The sequence below is a fragment of the Numida meleagris genome, chromosome 1 (assembly GCF_002078875.1).
Source record: "Numida meleagris isolate 19003 breed g44 Domestic line chromosome 1, NumMel1.0, whole genome shotgun sequence".
Lineage (NCBI taxonomy): Eukaryota > Metazoa > Chordata > Aves > Galliformes > Numididae > Numida > Numida meleagris.
The window spans coordinates 134,581,757-134,606,951 of NC_034409.1; the positions used below are offsets into that span (position 1 = coordinate 134,581,757).

At 45.3% G+C, this 25,195-nt stretch overlaps 1 protein-coding gene across 1 annotated transcript in view; it reads left to right on the forward strand.

Annotated features, from left to right (window-relative positions):
- SH3RF3 (SH3 domain containing ring finger 3) overlaps positions 1 to 21,649 on the forward strand; it is a gene marked incomplete at its 5' end in the record, with an annotated part of 238,431 nt that extends 216,782 nt beyond the window's left edge. The window contains 2 exons of the mRNA XM_021401318.1: positions 8,933 to 9,270; positions 18,424 to 21,649. Coding sequence (XP_021256993.1) covers positions 8,933 to 9,270; positions 18,424 to 18,592 — 507 coding nt within the window. The remainder of the gene's footprint in view (positions 1 to 8,932; positions 9,271 to 18,423) is intronic.

The following is a 25,195-nucleotide window of genomic DNA, read 5'->3' on the forward strand; positions in this document are numbered from 1 at the left end:
CAAGACTTGGTCTGAAACCATGTAGGAGACCTCCATGCTGACTCCAAGTAAGCCCTTGGTATGTACAATGGCAGTGTGACACCAGGTTAGGAAGCAAGATGTGTTCCTGGAAGCAGCAGGGCATCATCAGCCCCATCACCTGTACTTTTGTGGCTTCTTGGTGCAGGGTGAGCTCTTCAGCCCTTGGTCTGTGCTGTGTTGCTCAACAGAGATGGAGCTGAGGAATCTGCAGTTGCAGAGCTGTGAAAGTACTCTGGGGTTGCACTTCCCAACCCTTTGTATCTCCTCCTTGGCTGACACTGCATCCCAATGACTGCCTTTTGCACTCTCTCAGACACCTGCAGCTGATGAAATTTCTGAACAGCTGAGTTTCCAAAACTGGGACAGTACAGGAGAGGGCTCACTCCTGGCTTTGTTCTGTTTCCTATGCTCTTGCTCAAATAGCTTTGTTTCTTTATTGTAGCAATCGTCATCACTGATCTTATGATCTCTTTGTAGCAAGGTGGGGGCACCCTGTATATGCTCTAAGTGCTGTTTCATCTACGTGTTGAGACTTCCTGAAGCAGAGATTGGATCCATACCATTATTTTAACAGCCTTCTCCATTAATTTATCTAATCCCCTTTGAACCTGATTTTACTGTTGGCTTCCAGGATCCTGTGTGCAGGAATTCTGTATTTAATTATGTGTTATGTGAAAAAGTGCTTCCTATTTTTTTTGTTTCAGCCATGTGCCTGATAATCTCATTATGCTTCCTCTAATTCCTGCATTGTGAGAAACAACCTATCTGTTCCCAAGTCACCTGCTCTGTGCAGAGATGTATTCTGTAGGCCACTATCCTATTTCCCATCAGATGTCTGCTTTCTAATCCTCGCTACCATTCTTTGCACTGTTTGTAGTTCCGAGACCCTTTTCCAGAACAGAATATGGTATTCAAGAAGGCAAACATGGCAGTGCTTTCCATGATGTTGTTTTCTGCAGTGTTTTTTTGCCTCATTCACTGGCTCTTTCCTCGCAATTTCCAGTATTCTGTCTTTTTCATCATAAAACCATAGAATAAGATGAAAGAGACCCATAAGGATCAATGAGTCCAACTCCTCGCCCCACACAGGACCACCCAACATTTAAACCCTGTGTCTGAGAGTAATATCCAAATGCTCCTTGAACTCCGGCATTCGGGGCCATGCCCACTGCCCTGGGCAGCCTGTTCCATGCCCACCGCCCTCTGGTGCAGCCTCTTTCCCTAAGCCCCAGCTGCCCCTCCCCTGACAGCTCCATGCCGTTCCCTCGGGCCCTGTCGCTGTCCCAGAGAGCAGAGCTCAGCGCTGCCCCTCCGCTCCCTGTGAGGAGCTGCAGCCGCCAGGAGGCCTCCCCTCAGCTCCTCTGCTCTGGGCTGAGCACACCAAGGAGTCTCAGCTGCTCCTCGCACACGTTGCCCTACAGACCCATCCCCACCTTTGCAGCCCTCCTTTGGACGTTCTCCAGTAGCATTATGTCCTTATGTTGTGGCACCCAAACCCACACACAGTGCTGGAGGTGAGGCTGCACGCACAGGGCAGAGCGGGACAGCCCCTCCCCTTGGCCGGTAGCAGTGCTGTGTCTAATGCTGTTGAGTATAAAGTTTTAGGAATGACTCCCTTTCTGAGTGAAAATAGCCAATTTAGAGTCAATAGTAGCATGTGTATACTTTAGGTTATTGATTTGTATTCCTGGAACACACCCAGCACTTGATTTTCAGCCAGTTTCACAGTGAGCATTAACTTTTGCTGAGCACTGAGGTTTATTACCTTTAAGGCTGTTGCTGTGTAGTGGAACTCCTAATTCCCAGTTAACCCGTGAGTAGAAATAAGTGCCTAGAAAATAGGATTCACAAAATCTACCAGGCAGAGGAATTGCTCAAGTTAGCCAGCAGGAGATACAGGTAGGGGAAGGGTGACTTTGATCTTTTCACCCCAAAGAAGTTACCTGCTTCCACTTGGGATTTGCAGCATGTGCCCAGATCTACAATGGGCTGAGTTTTCCTTCTGGAAATACAAGATGAGGAATCCTTGTAAGACTGAGTATTAACTAATAGCTATGTTGACTTGTTGAGTGAGAAGAAGAAATGAATGCCAAATGTGTGGAAGGATATCACGTCTACTCCCTTGTTTTGAGCTCCCAGAGAGGTTGCACACACTTCAGGGGAAGAGATGGACTAAACTCAAGATTGAAACACATCCATCAGAGTTTGTGGTTACTTCCAGTGATACTGGCTTCTTGTAAATAAGTGTAAATGTTGCCATGGACTTGGCTAGGACCATAGCTTCATCACCTTCTTTGGTGTTATCATATTTCACTTTATCAGCACACAATTTTGAGTAACTTTATCAAAGTATTGGGTAGTTTTCAGTTCCCTGGTGTTCTCTTTCAGCTTTTCCCACTGAAAAAAAATCACAAATTGTAATCAGATCATGGAATAAGTTGCATATCTTTCCACCCTTTTCGTAACCATCACCTATTCCCTACATAACAGATGAGGAAAAGCAATGAAATTTAAAAAAAATAACAATTCATCAGCTTCTCTCTCCGTCAAACACAGAAAAAAAAGGCAACATCAGCTTAGCAATTGAGCTGTCTCTCATTCACCATAGTTTTAAAGTACCAGTAGTTTTTCCTTCTGCCTATTATGAATGCAATAGACTCCAGGAAGCCCACTGATAGCTGAGTCTCTTCCACTTCATCTTTTTTCTCCCTGAAAATTAGTCTTTAACTTTGCTCCAGTATTTAAAAGATCTAACATTCCACCTAGATTGAATATTCAAATATATTTTTAGATTCCCCTTGTATCTCTTTTAGTACTCTGTAGAGCCTTGCACCCACTGCAGTTCAACAAAAGCATGTGATTAAGTGCCTGAATGCTTTGCTGTACTGATCTGAACTTCTATTTATTTTTGCAGTTTGTTTTTTGGAACATATGAAATGCCCTGTGAGGCATAACTTATCAACACTTAAAAATGTCTGAAGGGCAGGGGTCAAGTGGATGGGACCAGGCACTTTTCAGCAGTGCCCAGTGCCAGAACAAGGGGCAACGGGCACAAACTGGAACACAGGAAGTTTCATATGAACATGAGGAAAAAATTATTTACTCTGAAGGTGACGGAGCACTGGAACAGATTGCCCAGAGAGGCTGTGGAGTCTTCTTCTCTGGAGATATTCAAAACCCACCTGGATGCTTTCATCTGCAAGCTACTGTAGGGAACCTGCTTTAGCACAGAGGGTTGGACTAGATGATCTCCAGAGATTCCTTCCAACCCCAACAATTCTGTGGTTCTGTGATTTATAACTTTAATACTAGCTATTTATTTTACAAGTGAGTGACCATAAGTCTAATATAATTGTGCATGTACGTATGTTACTATTGCTGGAATTTAAAAACTAATTATATAATGAATTATTTTTGTTCCTTAGTATATTTATATACTGAGAGTATAATAGACCTCTGGCCAGAGGTAGTTGTCTCCATTAAAAACTAAATCTTTCACAGGCATATAGATTGCTCAGAAAGTAATGCCTCCTATTTATTTCCATGGAAACTACAACAACGAGCACAATAACACTATTTGATAGAGCACATTCTCAGCTAAAAAATACTATTTTTCAACATAGTCACCAACAGTAGCTATGCATTTTTGCCAGTGTTGAACAAGAGCCTACATGCCGCTCTTTTAAAAATCTGCACCAGCAGAGGTGACCCACTGTTTCACAGCTGCTATGACAACATCATTGCAAGGAAAATGTTGCCCATGCAGTCCAATTTTCACAGTGCTGACATCCACTGTTTGATCTCCATCAACATTCAGTAAGCATTGATGAATGTCATGGGTGCCATTTTTTCTGCATGCAGTAATTCAGTGACACACCTTTGCTCATCTGCACTTCCATGTCAGACGCCATTTTGTCAGACTGCCCCTCTGCTGCCATCTGCCACACAACAACAAAATGTTACGGAATATTGGTGGGAAGGTTCAACCTCTACTGCCATACCACCATCATTCACCTCTGACATCATGGGCCAACATAATTAAACAGGAGGCATTATTTTCAGAGCAGCCCTCGTATTTCCACATAATATAATATACAAAACTAGTCCTTCCTTAAAAGCAGCAATGCTTGTGTAGTAATTGCTGAACAGTAATTACTTGAATGTAATTACTTAAAAGTAATTACTGTTGTCTTGTTCAGCATATCACTTATGCTTCATCAGAAATAATGACAAACTACAAATGGTAAATCCATATCCAAAGACTTCACAAACATGAGGTTTTCATTGGAGATGATGCCGGTTTGGTTTTTGTGCTTTTTAAATACTTATCAAAATCTCAAATAATTTTACAGATTTTAAAAACCTGAATAGCTTTTTCCTTAAAATACATCATTCACATTACTCCCTACTCCTTTCATCCAAGCATCAATCACCAGTAACCTAGTTAGAATCAGAGTAAAAACATACTACTCTCCAGACACTAACTTAAATTTACTGGAACAAGTACTGGCCAAGTTAAACAAGCAATAAAAGTGGTGGTTTGGGGGTACTGACTGATTGGTGAGTTCCTCATTTGTTCTTCAGTGCTCAGGGCAGCATTTAAGCAGTTTTGTTTCTTTTTTCTTCATTTTTAAATGAAACTTTTTTTCTCCCTCTGCCTCTGTTATCTATTGATGTAGCTGGTGTTGCATGAGAAATTGCCTCTTTTCAGTGGCTGGAACCAGATATTCTATCAGCTGCAGTAAGGTCTCCTAATTTATTTAATGAGCCTAGATAGGTAGGAAATGGAGTATTAGGAGCTGCAGATGAAAAAAAAAACTAAAACAGAATTTTCTGTTTATTAGGGTGGTTTGAAAAAAAAAAAAAAGAAGAAAGAAAAGATCTGTATTAATAAACCCAGTATGTATAATTGGTGTTTGGATTATGGCATGATTATTACTTTGCAGATATGGGACTCTGTTATCACTCAGTCATCAGCGAAGTAGCTTCATTCTGTGCTCATCTCATCTCTGAAGCTGAAAGAAGAGCTGGTTATTATCTTCAAGTGGGGTTATTAATGAGGGGAAAAATCATCCCCAATTACTGTGAAGCAAAATATTTCAACATTTACATATCTGAGACTTTAATTTTGATCTAGTCTTTCATGGGTTCTTAAGCTCAGACACTTTTCAAAATGTTCCCACAGCGAAATATCAAGGGGAACTTGCACCTATCTAAATGTTGGCTTCCCAAATGTATGCTTCAGGGTCACAGAAGTGTTGCCTGTCCCATTCGTGTGTTGCCAGAGACTGATTTCCGCTGAGATTCCTTCTTGCTACACCATAGGAACAGAGCCTTGAGCTTAGGCTTTGTGAGGGAAGTAAGAAATTCTGACCTATATATACTGTCTGTGTTCACGGTCCTTTTTTTTCTTAACTAGAAACAGCCTGGGATTCATTTCATTCTTTCTCTTTTTTGTAAAGAAGGTATTGATCCTTACAAAATTAATGGCTTGGAAGTTTTGACTGTGAACCTCCTAGAATAAAACCTGCGCAACACAAAGGTGACGATTTAAATTCAGTTGGACATGTGGGCAGTAGCCAGGAGATGGGAGAAGTGCCGTTAGGACTGTGAACCCATCCATCAACAGAGATGCAAAGGTCTGACCTTGGTGGGTTCAGGAGGCAGGGACGTCAAACACAGTTTGCAGTCAATTGGAAACATAGCTACCAGACAAAGAAAACTCAATAATTACACAGCTGCTTCGGTAAAGATTTCCTAGAAAGCAATGGAATAGCAGCCTATGAATGGAAAAAGGAAAGCATCTTTTTTGTTGTTCAAAAACGTAATTCCTTACAGTCCTCAGAAACGTCCTCTGTAAACTTCTCTCTTTTCAAAACCAGCGGCGTCTGTAGCCAATCGGTGAACATTTCTGTACAGCCCATTAGTGCTTAGTTGATTTACAGTGAAACTGCTGCAGAAAGGACTGTCTTGGACAGCCATATAAATATTAAATTAATTTCTTATGAAGGATGGTTGCTATTATACTAAATATTAAATGAATTCATAATACTTGGACACTTGGAATAAATCATTACTGGGATTGCATTTTAACATTCAGTTCCAAATTCCCTTTTCTTTTGGCTGTTAAAGCCATGGAAAACGACTGGTTGCTCTCAAAGAAACATGTGACTTCGTAGCATTGGAGTACTAGTGAATTCCCACAGCACAAGGAGTCTTAACTTAGGACCGTTTACATATGAGAGGAGGCCTGATGAGTTTTAGGTTGTACTACTGATTGCAGAAAGTTCAAAACCGATGTGTTTCTCATGAGAGCCATCACAGCAAATCATCAGCTCCCAACAGTCCTTGGTTTGCTCTGAGCAGCATCAGCAGAGAGTCTGGCACTGCAGTACCAGAAGAGGTTGAGAACATTTGGCAGACTCAGTGGGAGGGAGAGCTGGATGCAATGTCTGCACTCCCGGCTCTCAAGACATTCTGTATTTGTTCACCTCCAGATATCTCCCCAAAGGCCATAGTGGGACTTTTGGGACTTTTGACTAGGCTTAGCAAATGAAGTACAACATCTGAGCTCTTTAAAGACCACAGATCTTAGTCTCAAAAGTTGAGTAAGATGCACAGTTGACTACGAGGAGGCTAAAAATCAATTCCTTATTTCTCCTTTTGTTAAAGTAGAACAAAGGGTACCTCAGTCAGTTCATTACAGCTCTCTGCTGTCTGAGGGACAGCAGCTTCAGTGCAGAAATTTATGTCAGGAGTAACCTTGTAGGGTGGGAGCTGTTCCTGTAAACAAAATTAGCTGACTGTCAGACTCATCTGCTTCTTAATGCACAGATGGCTGTGAATGTATGTATTTCCTTCTTTCCAAAGATTTTGGCTTCTATGCCTTAAATGGCCTAAGTCATACAAGGTTTTTGAAATGAAAATTGCCCAAGGTATTTAAATTAGAAGCAAAAATTAGAAAAGCTGCTACCACATAGGAATATTAATTGATCATTATACAGGGCTTTAGTTCCTGTAGTTACTTTGCATGTGCAAAGCTGCCAATTAAAGGGGCTCAAAGTGCTCACTGCTGCACAATAGCCATTTCTCCAGAGCCCTACAATGGCTATTGTATTCTGTCACTGACCTTTAGACACCTTCAAATGCATATTGACACAGTATGCTGGGATCATTCAAGCTATTGTTTCAGGGAGCCACGGGGAAAGGAGAGGTTTTCAATTTTGTGAAGAGCTTTACAATTTGATTTAATGATGACAGCAGCAATATTTCTTAATCAGAAAGTGAAAAGAAACGCTGAAATGTTTTCTGGTTCTTCAAGTGAGTTCCATCGTGCACAGAGGAGTTCTTCCTCCTGGTCAGGGAGAGGAGGTGTTTCTCAGGGACATTTGGTCTTCTCCTCTGCTATGCCCAGGGGAATGAAGTTGGTGGCTTTGACTCAATGGTGCCATATGGCCCTCCCCTCGCTCCCACTGATTGTGCCTGGGTAAACATCTTGGCAGGACGGGTCCTTTAATCTACAAAGTAACCCATACGTGACAAAAGACCTTAGTAGTTGGAATGGGTCCCAGGAGACTAGCACCTGGAAGCATAGTTCAGACTCTGCTCTTCAAAAATCATTGGACATTGTGATAACAACTGTGTTTTACTTTTGCATGTACAGATCTTAACATCTGAGTTATTTCTGCTTTCTGACCAGTCCACGACAGTAAAGAGAGCAACTAAGAACTGCAGCAGCAGAGACATCAGATACTCCGAGTACATTTACAAGTAGATTTACTACTCAGAGTCTTCTAAAAGCTTATATTTATTTTGTTGTAGTCCTCCTATTCTTTAAAGCTGCTTTGAGAAATGACTTCAGCAGTCAGCACATAAATGAGCATCATTTTAAGCCTCGCATGGGACATTTTGTCTACAAACAAATCAATTGTTGGCTTGTATTTCCAAAGAGCGTTCCTGCTCAAAGATAGAGAGATCGTTCTGTTCCATCAGTATTGTGGTTGCTGGGCTCGTTTTTCCCTCCCCAGATTTGTGTGTGCTTGAGATGGACACATAGCAGAATTTCTCACACAGTTACAAAACATGCAAAGTCTAATGCATTTCTTCAGTAAAAGAGGTTGAGCTTTTTTCCCACTTTAATTGAAAGAGTGCTGTTATCTTGTTTGCTTTACTCTGTAGCAGAAACCACGGCAGAACTTTGAAACTACACATGCACTGACATTGTGATTGCCAAGTGTGAACACTGCAGTCTGTAGTCAGCCATAAGGCAACACTTGCACCTTAACACTAGAGGAGAGGTGACCTCCTCTGCGAGGGAGATGTGGGTACAAGCAGCAGTGTAATGCAGGATGGGGAGGGGAGCACGCTCTGGAAAGAAGTATTGAAACACTGTCTCATGCCTCCCTTCTCCCTGCAGTAAATCTGCATCAAGCAGTAAAATGGCAAGCAGCAAATGAGGCAGCAAGCAGTTCTCTTGCTTTCCCACTGGAAGTTTTTCAGCATAGCACCTGCTGTGTTACTTTCAGGGAGTTTCTCTATTGGAGAACAGGATTCCCCATGAAGAGAGAGAGCAGCAGTCTGGTTGCCTCCTTCTCTGCATGGGAAGTCTGTACCTTCGCTGTCCCACCAACTGCACTGTTTCTTTCAAGAGGCACGTGATCACTGCTTGGGTGGATTTCAAAATAGAGATTGTCTATGCTAGATCCTTATTCTGCTGAACAAGTCCAGCACTGCTGGATGGGGAGGGATTTTCCTAAGATCTTTATTAGCAAAGGCTCAGGTTCTACCTGAATCCACCCCTATACAAGGCAGCCTGGGGAAGTTTCCTGCCTCACAGTGAGATTTTCCAAAAGGAAAGCAAATGGGCAAGGGATGTCTGCTCACTGCCCGTATTTCCTTTGTTACTTTGCAGAAGGAGAAGAAGAGCGGGCTGCTGAAGCTTCTAGCAGGAGCATCAACAAAAAAGAAGTCACGCTCACCACCATCCGTGTCCCCCACGCACGACCCGCAGGCGGCCATCGAAGGAGTCCTCCAAGGGGCAGTGGGACCAGAGCTCTCCTCTCTCTCCAGCCACGGCAGGGCAGGCTCATGCCCTATCGAGAGTGAAATGCAGGGAGCTATGGGGCTGGAGCCTCTGCACAGGAAAACAGGCTCCTTGGATTTGAATTTTTCCATCCCTTCTCCTGCCAGGCAGCCCCTCTCTTCCATGGCAGCTATTCGGCCAGAGCCCAAGCCTTTGCCTCGGGAAAGGTAAGCTGCATATCTCCAGAGGTCACTGCATCCTCAGCATTTGGAGGAGGACTGCACGTTTAACTTACTTAAAGATTGTTACAGTCTTGCAGCTCTGTAGACTGACTGTGAGCGGCTGTGCCTATGCTCATTGAAAACCTCTGGCACATAGTGCTGGTTTAATTTTCATTCATTTAAAAACACGTTTCTGGAGAGCAGCGCCTTGCCACGACAGCCCTCATCTAAGTTGAGAGGACAGCGCTACTTTCTCAGCCCAAAGAGAGTAGATACCGTGGGCAAATACCTCTTTTTAAATGAGATCCCAGTGTTTTCACAAATTCATGGAGCTGTCATGTGGCAACTTTGGAACAGTAGCTGCAGAAATTTGAAAGAAACTGTTTTTATGTGATCGTATGAAAGAGGCCAAATGAAATGCACTGGGCAGGTCAGTCTAGCCCTGAATCTAGTCAGTGTTACGGAGCAGGTGATGCAGGGCATAGTAAGGGCTACTGCAGGACAGTCCACACCTTACACAGTGTTTTATAGCGTACAGCTTGGCGTTTGGCTGGGAAGGTGACAATGACGATGTAACAAACTTTTCTAAGGCATCTAGCCTGTGAACCACAGAGTGTTGTGCTGAGCAAACTGTACATAGCTGACTAGCAGATAGTAAGTAGGTTGCAGCCTGATTCACTGTTTGGCATCGAATGTAACTGTAGATCGGCAATCCCTAGAAAAATGAGTTGGGCTTTGAACCCACAACTGTCTGACGTAAAGTTTCTGCTCTTTGCAGGACTGAAGTGGGAGGATGGTGATGAATCATAGAATCGTAGAATTGCTCAGGTTGGAAAAGACCTTAAAGATCAAGTCCAACCGCAACCTAACCATACTACCCTAACAACCCACCACTAAATCATGTCCCCGAGCACCACATCCAAACAGTTTTTAAACATGTTCAGGGATGGTGACTCAACTACCTCCCTGGGGAGCCTGTTCCAGTGCGTAACAACCCTTGCTGTAAAGAAGTTTTTCCTGATATCCAACCTAAACCTCCCCTGGCGCAACTTCAGGCCATTTCATTTCCCCTTGTCCTGTCACCCGTCACCAGTGAGAAGAGACCAGCCCCGCTCTCACTGCAATCACCTTTCAGGTATTTGAAGAAAGAAGTAAGGTCTCCCCTCAGCCTCCTCCTCCCCACACTAAACGGCCCCAGTTCTTTTAGTTGCTCCTCGTAGGGCATATTCTCCAAGCCCTTCACCAGCCTTGTTGCCCTTCTTTGGACCTGCTCCAGCACCTCAATGTCCTTTCTGTACTGGGGCGCCCAAAACTGAACATAGTGCTTGAGGTGGGGCCTCACCAATGCCGAGTGCAGGGGCAGGATGACTTCCCTAGTCCTGCGCACCACACCATTCCTGATCCAAGCCAGGATGCCATTGGCCTTCTTGGCCACCTGGGCACACTGCTGGCTCATATTCAGCCAACTGTCCATCAGCACACCAAGGTCCCTTTCCGTCAGGCAGCTTTCCAGCCACTCCTCCCCAAGCCTGTAGGGTTGTTGTGACCAACAGGCAGGACCCAACACTTGGCCCTATTAAAACTCATACGGTTTACCTTGGCCCATCGATGCAGTCTATCCAAGGTAGTGCCTTTCTACTCTCTGGCAGATCAACACTCCCTCCCAACCTGGTGTCGTCTGCAAGAAGAGAGCAGACCCAGTGATACAGAGCTAATTCAACTGTTTCGTAAGAAGAACACTCTGAGGCAAATCAGGCAGGACAGGACATCCTAAGAGCAATGGAAGACTTTAAACATTGTGCTTTTGGGGAGTGATATAAAGAGCTCTATCACATCTCTTAAGGAGCAGCCTTAGGAACAGCTTGGAACCAGTCTGTAAGAGACTGCAGAAGGGACAGGCTTGGGAATATTTTTATTCTGGATTGGGAGTTTTGTCTAAAAGAGGTGCTGTACTTTGAGCACAGCTATTACACTGGAAGCAGAAATAAGTGCAGACAGGTCCTTCAGCATTGTAATGAAGGCAGTGAGAGTAGACTATTACAGTAGTCTTCTGTCTTTAAAATCCATGAAAAACCAATTTAGTGAAAAGAGTGAAAAACCAATCCCTATTTAGGCACACTTAATTTGGTCTACATCAGTTTAGATTAACGCTATAAGAAAAGCTAAATCAATATAAACCAGATTTAGCAGTGGTGTAACTACATCAGTGGAATGCTGCACCTTTAGTTAAACGTAGCCATGAAACGAAACAGGGAAGAGCATTCCCTGGCGCCTTGGAGCTGGCTGTTGAGGTGCTGCTTTCAAAGCTTTGATGTTGAGGAGTCTGGACATATTGTTTAATATGCCAGGGCTAGTCCAATATCCTACACATTTCTCATTTCACCTCAGGGAGGTCCTGACAGTGAAACATTCAACTAATGACAATTTTAAGCAGCTGCAGTGAAACAGAATAGAACCAGAGGGACGTGCTCAGCCTTGCTGGAATGAGGAGTAAATAGATATAGACTGCTACAACTGCGCAAATACTTCCAATTGCAGTATATGGCGGTAAGGAACTTCCTCTCATTTTTAGCATTTTGATTCTCCAGTCTTAAATCTGAAAATAAGCTATAATTGAAGTAACCCTAATTATACACAGCAGGCAAGATTCTCTAATTGATTTATGAATTAACTTCCATATCATTGGTGAATCTGCATTCCTTAACTGATCATACGGGTTCTTTCGTGCCGTAATGGGAAATATTAATTACCTTCATGCACTGGGAAGGATAATGCTTAGTCCTAGAATAATCTGAGCAGATACATTAAACACTTGTCTCTTAGAAATTCATCCCACATCCATCTGTGCTCATTAAATCATCAAATTGCTCAGAAGTACCAAATTATTTTTTTTTAAACAAATTACAGTTTTCAGACCACTTGTTCTCTTCACATCTGGCAATGGAGGAACTTGCATTCAACATCACTCAGCTCCGTATTTTGCTTGTTTGCATTTTGGTGCATTTCATCTGCACAGTAGGAGCAATTCTCTGAGAAAGAAAAGGGAGGGAAGGGGGAAAAAAAAAAGGTTAGATAAACAGATTCAGATGCTGGCTGAAATTTTAAAAAGCTGCAGAGCATTTCAGTGCACTTAGCTGTACTTGGCTTTCTGTCTCCCAACGCCCATCTGTGCACACAGAGACAGAGCGCTGGAAGGTTGGAAGAAGTAGCACATTCCTTAATATTTACAGCATTCAAAATGAGGCTCACACAGGCAGCACAGCACCGCTACTTCTCACATAGGGGTTGGCTTGCATCTCTGGCCCCTGCCACGTCCAGGCTACCGATGGAAACCAAGCACCACTAGCCATATTGGAGGTGCATTACAAAGCCCGAATTGCTTGCAGTTTGAACAGGAGAATTGCCTGTCCTGCTGCCTGACAGCACAGCCCTTCGTGGGAGCACAGCCTGTCAGAAAGGAAGGTGAACTGAGCTTCACCATCGTAGAGATGCTGCTAACTTGTATGCTGTCGTTCATTTTTGTACATGGAGAGAGCAAGGAAAACAATACTGTATCTTACCCCGTTTGATATTTCCAAAACCTGGCTGCAAGTGGCTGGATTGGAAAGGAAAGTGGTCCTACCTCCCCAGTCATTTACCCTCGATGTCTAACTGAGTTGCTGGGATGGTTAGTGCCCATCTCTGCCTTCTGAGTGTAGCTTCCCACGGCACATTTTTAAAACCACCTTCCTTCTGCTGCTCTCTGTTATAAAGCATACCACAGTCTGAGCAGCGGAGCGGAGAAATTTCCCAGGTGGTGTCCTTGTCACTTTGTGTTGCAGTGACTGACTGTCAAGTGAGTACCCCGTCATGCTGCATGTGCCCCACACACTCTTTGCCAGCTACCGCTCCATCCAGCAGCTGCTTGTGCAAGAAACTGGACTGGTACTGCCGATCCCATGCCGGGATGCCACCAGGCAGCTACAGACTCACCCCCATCCCCCTGACACTGCTGGCTCACGTGGAAGAGAGCTATGCTGTCTGCCTAGCAGCACCAAAGCAAAACATTTGCTTTGCCACCCCCTTCAAGAAAATATGACTGTACGTTAAAGCAAAATGGGAGAGCTGAGTGTATGTGCGTGAGTCATGTTCCCCTCGCTGGCTGGCACCGTTCCCAGATGCAAACCTGAGTAAAACATGTCACGCGTTGTTGACTCTTTTATAGTAACGGGCACTAATTCTGCCATGTTATAGTCTGATAAAGCGGTTGTATCCAGACTTACTGTCACGACTGGCATATCTGCCTGGCGTTTATATGGTTTTCAGGGAGCCTTTGAACAAGTGGTAACCACAGCAGTGCTGCAGAATTAGATAGGAGCAGTGAGTGTGACCTTTAAAATAGAGCCCTCCACGTTTCCATCTATCCTTTCTACAAATCACTGCCACATTAGAAATTGAGCTCCCCATTCAAGGAAGCATTCAAGCATGTGCTTAACGCCCATTGACTTCAATTTTGTCATGCACGTATATCTTCTTTGCCAAAAGGGAAAGCAAAGGAAGGTCTTTTTTCTTTCCTGGAAAGTGATACCGGAGAAACGACCCCAGGAGTATGTTCTGACTGAACAATGACATGTATGCACATGGTTAAATGCTTCTCTGTCTTGGGTGCTTGCCTCAAGATTGAAAAACTGGGGTCAGCCATCTCGGAAATTGAATCCTGCAGTGCTTCCAGCAGAGGGTGAAGGATCCAGCTGAGGTTTGTTCTTCTGAGTCTGCTGGTTCAGACACTGTGAAACAGAGAGCAGTGGAACAGGTTCTGGCTTGTAGTGCGCAGAGGTGCTTTGCAGGTCTCTGCACTGGGTCAGTGGAGGGATGGAGAAACAGAGCTCCAGCGATAAGCAGGAGCAGTGGTTAACTGGGCTGGATACTCAATTGTCACAGATGAGCTATCCCCTCGCAAAACGGACATCACATCCCAAACACACAAGGGATCTGTTGGATTCCTAGCACTGGACTCCTGAAACCTATTCTCAGTGCAGTATTTTTACAAGCAGGAACTTGGACTAAGCATCCGAACTCGAGCACTGTAAATGGGTCCAGATCAGAGATTAGCTTTGCAGTCCTAATTTGGCTTGTTGCACCTCTATTTTTGCAGTCTCTGTAGCTCCATCAGTGTACCGGACACACATATTTACTCAGGGAGAAGATATTGGGTATTTTGTTTCTTTCCTCAATGTCCAGCCATGAGCCCAGCTTGTAATTACTGATGGGTCCTGATCAGTACCATTCCATGCCTGTCTATTCACAATGACAGCCTGCATGAGCAACTTAGAGCAGGCAACTGACTCCTACGCAGCTGAAGTGCATGAGATGAGGCTCACTCTGTGGAAAGTGTGGCACGAGGCCTTGCAGCTGGAGGAGTCAGACAATCCACGTGCCTCACACCTGTGCTTCTCAGCAAGTTTCTCTGGGATCGCTCAGCAGACATTTCCCAACCTCTGCAGAAGATGAGGTGGCTTCAGCAAGCACATATCTCATCCGTGTCAGAACCTGGACTTGCATCCAGAGCAGGACATTGTGTGCACGAAATGAGGCAGGCATCCTATGGGAAAAGTAATACGTGATCACGTAATGGAAGGCTCAATTGAAAGCAAGCAACGATGAAGTCATGGGCAATCTTGATCTCCTGTTTCTTCTTCTTAGATGTATAGTTGTGAAATGTTCCTGCTCTTTTAAGGTGACTTTATGCATCTACACGTCTGACATCTTGAGTCACTCTTGCTTTTTTAACGGGAATGAAAGCAGAACTTCCATCACGTAACACGTGTCAGAGGTCAGGAATCTTAGCTGCACCTTGCAGACGTCAGGAGTGATAGTGAAGGGAAAGCTGGGTGGGACAACTGACTGCAAGGACGAGCACTGTAAGGACATGGCCATGGGTTTCATTTCTTACTCAGCCCTCTGATCCTCTCCCTCACCTTCCCCCATTCAGCAGTGCCCAGCCAAACCATTTCCCAGTCTCTGCTGGTACCATTTGCACCCTCCCCTTACGTATTTTCTCTTGGTTGGGCAGAGTAACAACTGTGTGAAAGTGTGGTTTGCAAGGGAAGGTACCCAACATCTTTAACAACAGGCAGAGGTGCTTGCCTCACTTGTAATCAGGTTTGGTGCCCAGCTACTTAGCATTTGTAGAAGTTCATAATTCAGAGGGGTAATGTGACATGGATAAAACAGAGGTGTTTCTGAGATCCGTCTAAGACGTCAGGAGACAGTTTGGGGTAAGAAAACTTGCAGTGTTATCGTAGCTTCTCAAAGACAAGGGGACAAAAAGGGAAATGAAAAGCGGAGATATAAATAGAAGAACGTTGGACTGCCTTTTTGGGAGTGAGGGAGGATGTCTGCGAGGGAAGGGAAAAGATCTTTTCTGCCAAAAAAATATGGCTAATGTATGTATTTGCAGTGAAGTTCTGGGGGAAAAAAAAAAAATCGAGGCTGAAATGCCACCTGGAGGTCTCCGAGTGGCAGCACACGCTCTGACAGGAGCGATTTATGGTGCCTGCGAGCCCCTTGCTGGCAGCCCGGCCGTGTGATCATTTTTCTGGGCGCTGCAACCTTGATTGTTCTGGCTCTGCCCGGCACTGCTTCTAAAACCTCGCAGGGGAAAAAATGCAAGCATCTTTTTTGTCTCTCACGGAGGATTTCTTAACTGATTTGCAAGGCCTTTTATATCTAAGATTTCATTACTCTATCGAAAACACTTCAGTGTTATCCCATGAAGTACCATAGTTAATTGAATTTAAACCACAGCACTTGGGGTTTCCTTAAATGGGAAGAAGTGCTTCATTTTGCGAGGCAGTGGCTGAGATTTATTTATTTAACTCTCTAAGGAAATGCTCTGAGAATCCCTTTAACGAAGATGGGCACATTCTTACTGAGCGTGGTCACCTCCCTCCTCATGTGAGCCATTTAGGGACTAGCAATTCCATGCTCCTGAGGTGCACCCTGACTTTAAAAGGATGGCTGTGTACTCCAGGTATGAGGTGTTGGCAGTCCCATCTGGGTTCTTGGGGTGACCCTATGCCAGACAAAACCTTCTGTTATATTTTTTAACTGATCTGCCAAAATGGCCTGGGGCTGCCTCTGCACCACATGGCTGCTGTCGAGGTCTGTACCTCCTCTTCCTCAAAGCCTTTTGGGATCCTGGAGCACAGCTCGAGTGCACTTTGATTGTACATAGAGTTGGGAGATCTGAAACTTGGCATCATCTTAGCTAAAATTGTTCCACTCTGATAATTTAATTAATCAACACTGCGGCAGAGTGTTTGAAATAATGTGTGCATTCATTTGCATAATGGCTGTAATTGGCAAAGCCTCATAATATAAGTGTAGCAGTTCTACAGATGATAGCGTGATAGACTATTTTCCTGCAGCCAGCCAGAAGCACACTTTTCAACCTCTGCTATTTGCTTTTCCATGGAGAAAGGCAGTGACAAGTAGGTTTATTGACTGAGGGACCAAGATGACCAGCAGGTTTTTGATGGCACTTGAACACTATTTTCTACATGACTGTGTTGCCATGTCAAGTTAACAAGGCTGTAGTCAGGTTTTAGAGCAGAACCTTCACTCCAAATGGAACGGAATGTGTTTCCAAGTCCATGGAGGTGTCCAAATGTGTAGCCAAATTTGGTATTTTCACTGTCATGTCAAAACAAAATGGGGTCCCTAGTTTCAGAACGGTGGTCATAATGTACCCAAGCAGTGTCTGCAAAGAAAATTAGCAGCTGATCCTCAAAAGCCCCTGGCTTTGGTACCATCTCACAGGGAATCATAGAATCACAGAACGGCTTGAGTTGGAAGGGACGCTAAGGATCATAAAATTCCAACCCCCCTGCCACAGGCAGGGCTGAAAACCTCCAGGTTTGCAGGTTTGCCCAGGACCCCATCCAGCCTGATCTTGAACACCTCCAGGGATGGAGGATCATCCACAACTTCTCTGGGCAGCTTGTTCCAGCACCTCACCACTTTCTCTGTGAAGAACTTCCCCCAGTGGAGTGGTTGCAGGGAGAGCTCCAGATCCTTCGCTGTGTGTTGAAATCAGTCCTAAATGACAGGATGTTTTTTTAACTAAATACTTGCCTGTTAAAAAGATGTCTGAGGGATCAGAAGCCATCCAGTGGTTGTGGAAATATGAATCCTCAGGAGATGGGCTTTAGATAATCAATTGTCATCTTTTAACTATCTTACCGTATTAATTACTTTGCAATTAGCAAGACAGTTATTGATTGTTAATCAAATGCTGGAGAACAGTGAAAGTATGTGCACTGAGGAAGAAGAGTACGGCAGAAATATGTTCCCAGCCCCGCACGCCAGTGCTCCGATGTAAAAGGGCCCAGTGTGTGTTCCTAGGATGATGAGGTTGAGAGCAGAACAGCTGTATGGGAACCATCACTGCTTCATTGAAATGGAGTAAATGGAGTGACACATGAAAGCCCAGCTCCCAGAGAGCCCTGCAGATGGCTCAGGGTAAGGGCTCCCTCTTGGCTTAGAGAGTGCTTCGAAAGTCATTTCGTATCTTTCCAACTTAGTTTCCTTTCCAGGTCTGAGGGACCCAAAGTGCATTCCCAAGACACATGGCAAGGAGAAAATCATGAATTGCTTTAGCTAGTTTCTGCTGATATCAAGGGCAGCTGGACAGAGCACTGCCAGTTCCAATTTGGGATGGCGTGGATGCGGCAGTGTGCAAGGCTGTCACCCCAGGCGTCTGACAGCACATCCTGCTGTCACAGCCCGGCTTCATTGCATGTCCCAAGCACAGCCGCCAATCAAGTTGGCCAGAAAGCTCCCCATGATACTGAGCTTTGGTAGAAAATGTAGCAGCATCAGATACAACTGCTTTGCAAAAGTCTGACTTCCTGATGTTTCCAAACACATTTTTCCCCAAGATTTCTGATTCACGGGAAGTGAGGGAGAGAGAGAAGTGAGGTGATGTCTGTGACTCGAACCACAGCGGTGTTCCTTAAATCCAAAGGAAGTTTGCCCTGGATGAGCCCCTGGGGCCGTTGGCCTGAGGAACTGAGCCTGCACAGGCGCGCTCCTGGAGCAGGTCGGCCTCGCGTGGGCTTCAGGCAGCTGATGGGTGGATGGGTGTCTGACGAGGTCTTTGCCCTTTTGTCTCTGAAGGTACCGTGTGGTGGTCCCCTACCCGCCACAGAGCGAGGCCGAGATCGAACTGAAGGAGGGTGACATTGTGTTTGTGCACAAGAAGCGGGAAGACGGCTGGTACAAAGGGACGCTACAGAGGAATGGCAGGACGGGACTCTTCCCCGGGAGCTTTGTGGAGAGCTTCTGAGGACGGATCGCCGCTCTCTGGACTGGAGGAGCTTTCAGGGGAAACCGCATAGCACAAGAAGAGACAGCAAAGGGAAACTGGACTGATAACCACTGCCATTTTTATTTCCAAAGACTCCCCCAGGCCCTTCAGTCCACAGCTTCGGAGACACAGCACCCCGCTGTGCTTCTGGAATCGCGCGGTGCATACGGTGGTATGTTGAAGTAGTGCCTTCCACCTGGAATCACGGACTGAAAGGACGCCCACAGGGCCTGTACGTAGCCTCAACTCCGGCTGTTAACCCTTTGTGTAAATTATAGAGAAAATATCTTTAAAAAAAAAATTAAGAGGAAAGTTGTTATATTGCTGTAACTTATTTGTCAGAGCTGCAGTGTTCTTATTACTGGCCTATGCAAGATGGATTTGAGAGTTCACGGAGGTGTGCTAGGAAGCTCTTAAACTGGGATTTTGTTTTTCCTGAGCGAAAAAGAGGGAGGGGAGGGTGGAGAAAACCCCGGCTAAGGATTCGTGTATCGTCATGCAAGAGAGAGCGAGGAGCCCCAAACGTTAACGTCATGCTTTCTATATACCTCAGAGATATGCTGCGTGAGTTTGTCAGTAGGTGTGTCAGTGCTCAGAGTCCCTGTCACCCGGTGTGTCCCGGTGCTCCCGCCGGGCAGATCCTGGAGGAAGCACAGCTCCGCCATCCAACTGTGGTTATTCCAGCGGAATCCCTTTTGCCTGTCTTCTGCCCTTATTATATGCAGCATGGAGTTTTGTCCTTCAGTATCACTTTCCGTTGCTTTTTTGTATGACGTACCTTTTTACTGTAAGAATTGTTATACTTTATATATATTCCTATTAGACCAGACATTTCCTCTTTTTCATACATCTGGTGCTATTTTTTTTAACTGTTAAAGATTCGGTTTGGTTAAACAGAGAGGCTGCAACAAGATTTGCGTTCGGCATACGAAATTAGAAACGTACCTGAAGATCGAGATCAGACTGTTCGTGCTTCATAGAGGAAAAGAGAAAAAGCTGCTTGGTCACTGATAAATATCCTGGGAGGAGCGTGCCCATGCAACGTGCACACGTGTGCTCTCTCCTGCGTATTTGTAGTGTCTGAAGACCCACGCTGAAACACAGCGTTCCGTCTGGAGGGTGATAATGACTCCAGAATTGGAAGTAATTCCCAGAGGAGTCGTTTTAATTGACTTTTTTTGTGGCAATAAGAAGAACACTGCAGGTTCTAGCATGCGCAGGGACCGTGGCGTTTTCCTCTGTCGTTGCATCACGGAGATGAGAGCTGATCTGCGGCGGCTGTAATTAGCATTATCGAAATGTGATTTCTTACTGTAGAAATGTACAGTTCTGGAGACTGTTCAATTTCTTATAATGGTCAAGCTACAATACAAACCGTATCAGGCAATATAAGCTTCCATCTACCAGGGACTTAAAGGTGCAATAAGTGTAAAGCGAGTTTAGTCAGTTATTCCTACAAAGCAGAATGAGAAAAGTTCAATAATGCAATTGTGAGAGTACTTAAAAAGAACTCAGCTCTTGCTGAATGAAATGTGATGAAAGAATTTTCTTAGCTGTATCTGTACCTTGGCTGTTGGCCAGAGCCAACATGTGGTGGTCATTTAGGAGCGTGTTGGAGACACTGTAACCTGGAGATGATCTTATTAAAAGGAAGAGGCCCTGTGGGCGAACATCATTACTGCGCTGACAGTACTTCATATGCGAAGGTGTAAGTTTTGTTTTCGTTCAAGCCGTGTCTTCTAGTACTTATCAAAAACCACGTCCGTGAACGTTCCTATTTAAGTAAGTTCAGCTCTGTGACTTTGTTCTCTGCAAAAATAAGTTTCTTCTTGCTGTCACACGTAACAAGCAGATCCCAGAAACACAGTCCATGGCCAAGTATAGCACCTTCGAACAGGGAGGCATTATTTTCAGGGTGTTTCTTTTTCTATTTAACATTGCCGCATTTGTTCGTATTCCACATTGTAATGAGTCAGCCACTAAAAGTTTAGTTACTGTTGAGAGGAAATTGTTTTTTTATAACCAATAGGAGACTGAAGAAATGTCTTCTGGAAAGACTTCTTTGAGAATAGAGCCATATCTGTCCGTCTGTTTGGTCCAAATCAGAACCGGTATCACTGCACCTCAAACAGGACTGCACAGTTAGCAAGCTGAAAATGTCAGAACGTGTCTTATCGATTCCAGTAAAAATTCTGGGTTAGCTCCGCCAGACACAAGGAGATTTTTCTGACAGCTTACAGTGGTTAACGTTCTCTTAAAATTCTGTTCCATGGGTGTACTTACTACACGCAGAAAAACGAAATGGGATGACGGCTTGGTTGCTGCCTGTTGTGTTTAGCCAGATCTAAAATGGGTCCAGATTTCCACCTTTGAATGGTTAACAGGACAAAAGTTGATATGTAAGAAGATAAAGGAAAACATGCAGATGTTGTGTCATGAAATCAGTTCTTTCAAATGTGTTTTGCAGAGGAGATGTTGTTTTTCTAATGGACGACAACCCTTCCGGTCATACCTCCTGCAAAGAAAAGCATTTGCGGGGGGATTTGTTTTGATAACAGCTGTTTCTGGCCCCTGTTTACTGCTTATCATCACACTTTGGGTTACTGAGTAATCTTCTTGGACAAATCACTTCCATGCGAGGAGCGCAAGTGCAGATCACAACGCAGATCAGTGATATGGAAAACTGACCCAGAGCCACTTGGAAAGCCCTGGACTGAGAGAGGCTTGTTGTGTGCTGTGGTCTCATTTCTACCTGTCATACAAGGGAAAGGGGAAAGAGGTCCGCATCTCCTGCAGCAGGGGAACAAAGAGAAGAATCCTTCTGGCGGCCTCAGTTCGTAAAACGCCAGGTTCGCTGTTCTAGAAGTGTGTTCGAGTAATTGAACAATCCCTTTGAACTTTGCACAGCTCAGAAGATGTTTTTGTTATACATGAATGTTAACGTGATTTAGGAAATGTTGGCGGATATGAGTACAAATGAACTACAATGACTGTGTTTCTGATTCTTTAAGTAAAATAAACATTAAGGCAACTCGATGGAGGTTTCTCTCTTTATTAGATGGCAAAGTGAACAAACAACGTAAGTGGCTCTGAGGCTTGCAAGGAGTGCTTCCTTTTAGTAGTAACTCCCCCATAACTGAAGACCAGTAACGGTAAGATTTACCTGACCAGAAGACACAATCTCCTGATTCTTCTTTCAGCAGGTCCTTAGAAGTCAATGCTGACCTCAGATGTCAAGAAAACGGGGCAGGTCCAGAGGAAGAGAGCAGGGACAGGACATGTGTCCTTGGGCTGCATGCAGACGGGGAACCAGGAGAGCTGGCTGCTGAGTCACAAATATTAAGATGTGGGAACTGCAAGAATTTAGATGCAGGCAGGCAGCAGCTTTCCCTCCTGCTCGGCCTTGCCAGCTGCAAGGTGCCAGCAGCGTGGCAACCACCCTCACCAAGCTCCAGCCCCACACCTCATGCTTTGCTCCTGCAATAGCAATTCCAGCCGTGTTTCAAAAGAAAAATAATAATCATAAAATTGTTGCACAGCTTGGCCATTCCTAGATGTTTGTGGAGAGCAGAACCACCTGGACAACATCTGCAGGGTTGTCCCGCATCCAAGAGCTCCTCCTGACATCAGCAGCTCCTTACAACATGGTGAATCTGGCAGACATGCGGCTTAGCAAGTGGCTGCCAACCCAAATAAATGAGCTGTCCTGGCAGGGGAACCAAGCAGTGATCCAGTCTGGAGAGGGCCCTGTCCTCTCGCCCTAGCCTTTCATGTAGCAAAAATAACTTTCCAGTCTGCCGCAGATGTATTTCTAATTACTGGGTGTGGGTGTCTCCCCACCCACAGAATACCACTTGTTTTTTATCAGCTGTACGAGCCAGGCCACCAGGCTGGGGCTGGCACTGAAGTCCTGTCCCCATCCCATACTTACAGGGGCAGCTCAGCGCAGCCCATTCCCATGTATACTAATCGCATGGGGATAAGCTCCCTTCTTTGCCCCCACCCTGGTGATACTCCACTGCCCATAAAAGAAACCAGCATCCCCTGGGCTTGGTAAAGAAGTCGTAGAATCATGGGTCACGGAACGGTTTGGGTTGGAAGGGACCTTACAGCCACCCAGCACCAACCCCTGCCATGGGCAGGGCTGCCCCCCACCAGCACAGGCTGCCTAGGGCCCCATCCAACCTGGCCTTGAGCGCCTCCAGGGATGGGGCACCCACAGCTTCTCCCTTGTCCTGTCACTGTCTCCCCATGTAAAAAGTGTTGGCCCCAATCCTGCTTATAAGCTCCCCTCAAGTACTGGAAGGCCTCAGTGACGTCTCTCCAAAGCCTTCCCTTAAGCCCAGCTCCCCTAGCCTGTCTTCACAGGAGAGGTGCTCCGTCTGACCATCCTCATGGCCCTCCTCTAGACCTGCTCCAACAGGGAGAGGCGCTTTCAATGCAGAGGTACCCAAAGGACCTACAATCCACACCTCACTCCTCCCATTTCCCCCTAGTAGCAACAGCAGAACATTGACCTGCTCTTCTTCATGGGTGCGTCCATGTGCTCTGCAGCTGCAGCTGCGCCCTGAGTAACATGCCGAGCAGACACAAGGCAGGGGCAATGCATTAAGACCTCCCCCGCCTCTCCCCAGATAATTGCCTGGGATCTGCATTAATAGGAACATAAATTGACTGCTGCTGTGCTAAATGACAGCCAGGTTTTGTTTGACGAATCTGGGAAGTATCTTATTCTGAACGTCGGCACTGAACAATCTAAATGCAAATTGCAAAATGTTTGGGGGCAAGGAGGCTGTTTATCTTCTGATGAGGTTATATAATAATGCAGCCAGGGGAGAGAACTGCCTTTCAGTTCATAAGGGCTATCAAAACACGTGACAGTTAAAAGGTGGGGCCAGTGTTTACATATTATTCTAATGGACCAGAATCAGCTCTTTGCCGTGGGTTTTCATTTCACAAATGATATTTTTTAGATGAGATGTAGTGCTGCGGTGCTCCAGCTGTATTTCAGCAGGCTGCAAGCCCCCAAGCTGGTGTGGACCACCAGCACAACCCTGGTACATCCTCAGCTCCTCTTGTGTCCTCCCCAACAAGACACAGGGCATCCAACTTAGTGCTCCAGCGCCCAATTTGGGGGTGACTGCGAGGGGCTGCCTCCTGCGCTGTGGGTGCTGGGGCAGCACACCATGTGGAGTGGCATTTTCCAGAGGGAAGACAGTAATTCCCTTTCCCCTAATCCTGGAGTGAAGGGGCACCCGTGGCAGTTCAGGGACGTTCAACGACTCAGCGCTTTCAGCATCTTGCAGAACTGCTCTCCCTGAACTTCTTCCGCAGAAAATTTGTGATATAATCATCCCCGAGCTTGATCCATAAATTAAGGAACAGTTTTGAGTTTCCTCCAACAGTTTTGCTCATCCGGGAGGCAGAGGAAGGAAGGGATTAATGTGTTATTTTTATTTTCAGTTTTAAATATGTCTGATGCAGAAAAATGCGCCTTTACAAGGCAGGAAGAAAGCAATAGATCTGCAAAAACAACACAGGTTGTTTGTGTATAAATCGCTGGGCTCCCAAGTTGTTTAATACAGGGCAGCCAAACAACTGAACTCCAGGATGAGAAGGCCATTGGAATGCTCCGATGGCCTTTTCATTGGTGCAGTTAGGGAGGGCAGCCCAGGAGTGGGGACGGCAGCCCAACTGGGGGGGGCTCTGCCCACTGTTTGGGGGCACCCAGGTTTGGGTTTTCTCAGGGACCCTTCATGAGGGATGCTTCACACCATGGGAGAACTGAGAGCAGGTTGGCAAATCCTTCCTATTAATTTACTAATGTTACAGAATGCATATATGTTTATGCATGAATTTATGTATATCGTCATTACTACCATCATATGGGGCCAGAACTCCAGGTGAGCACCTACAGCAGCAGAGGGAAGGAGATGCTGTGGGCCAAGTGGGTGGCTCTCCATGTGGAACTACTCCAATGGCCTACTCCAGTGCTATCCTACAAGTTCGGCAATGCAGAAATAACAAGCACTGAAAAAATGACACGATGCCCAAACTTTCATTTGACATCAAGTGGCTCTGGAGAAAGCACGTTCAAAGTCATCCTTCCTTCAACCCTCCAGTCCTCACAGAAGAGCCCTTCATGAAACAAGCCATCATTTATTCAAATTTAAGGGCAAAAGAGTATATTCTTGAGCATTTCTCACAACTTTATATGGACAGATGTCGCAACATTGCATCTCCATTTGCCATGAGCACAGGACAGTAAAGTGCTCCAGAAACACACAACCAATTAAGCATAAATTTTGCCCAAGGGAATTTGCAAAAAGCACTGCTTCACTTTGTCTAAATAAATACTCATTAGGTGAGAGCGAGAAAGTGAGGGACAACTGGTATGGGGAGGATCAGGCTGCCAGCACCTGCTCTGATGGCTCTCAATTATTCAGATAAAGAAGTGTAGTTCAAGAGAACACGCAAGGCATGTGTCACTCTCAGTGCCCTGCCTGGACACAGGGGTGGGATGGGATGGAACGGGATGGGATGGGATGGGATGGGATGGGATGGGATGGGATGGGATGGGAT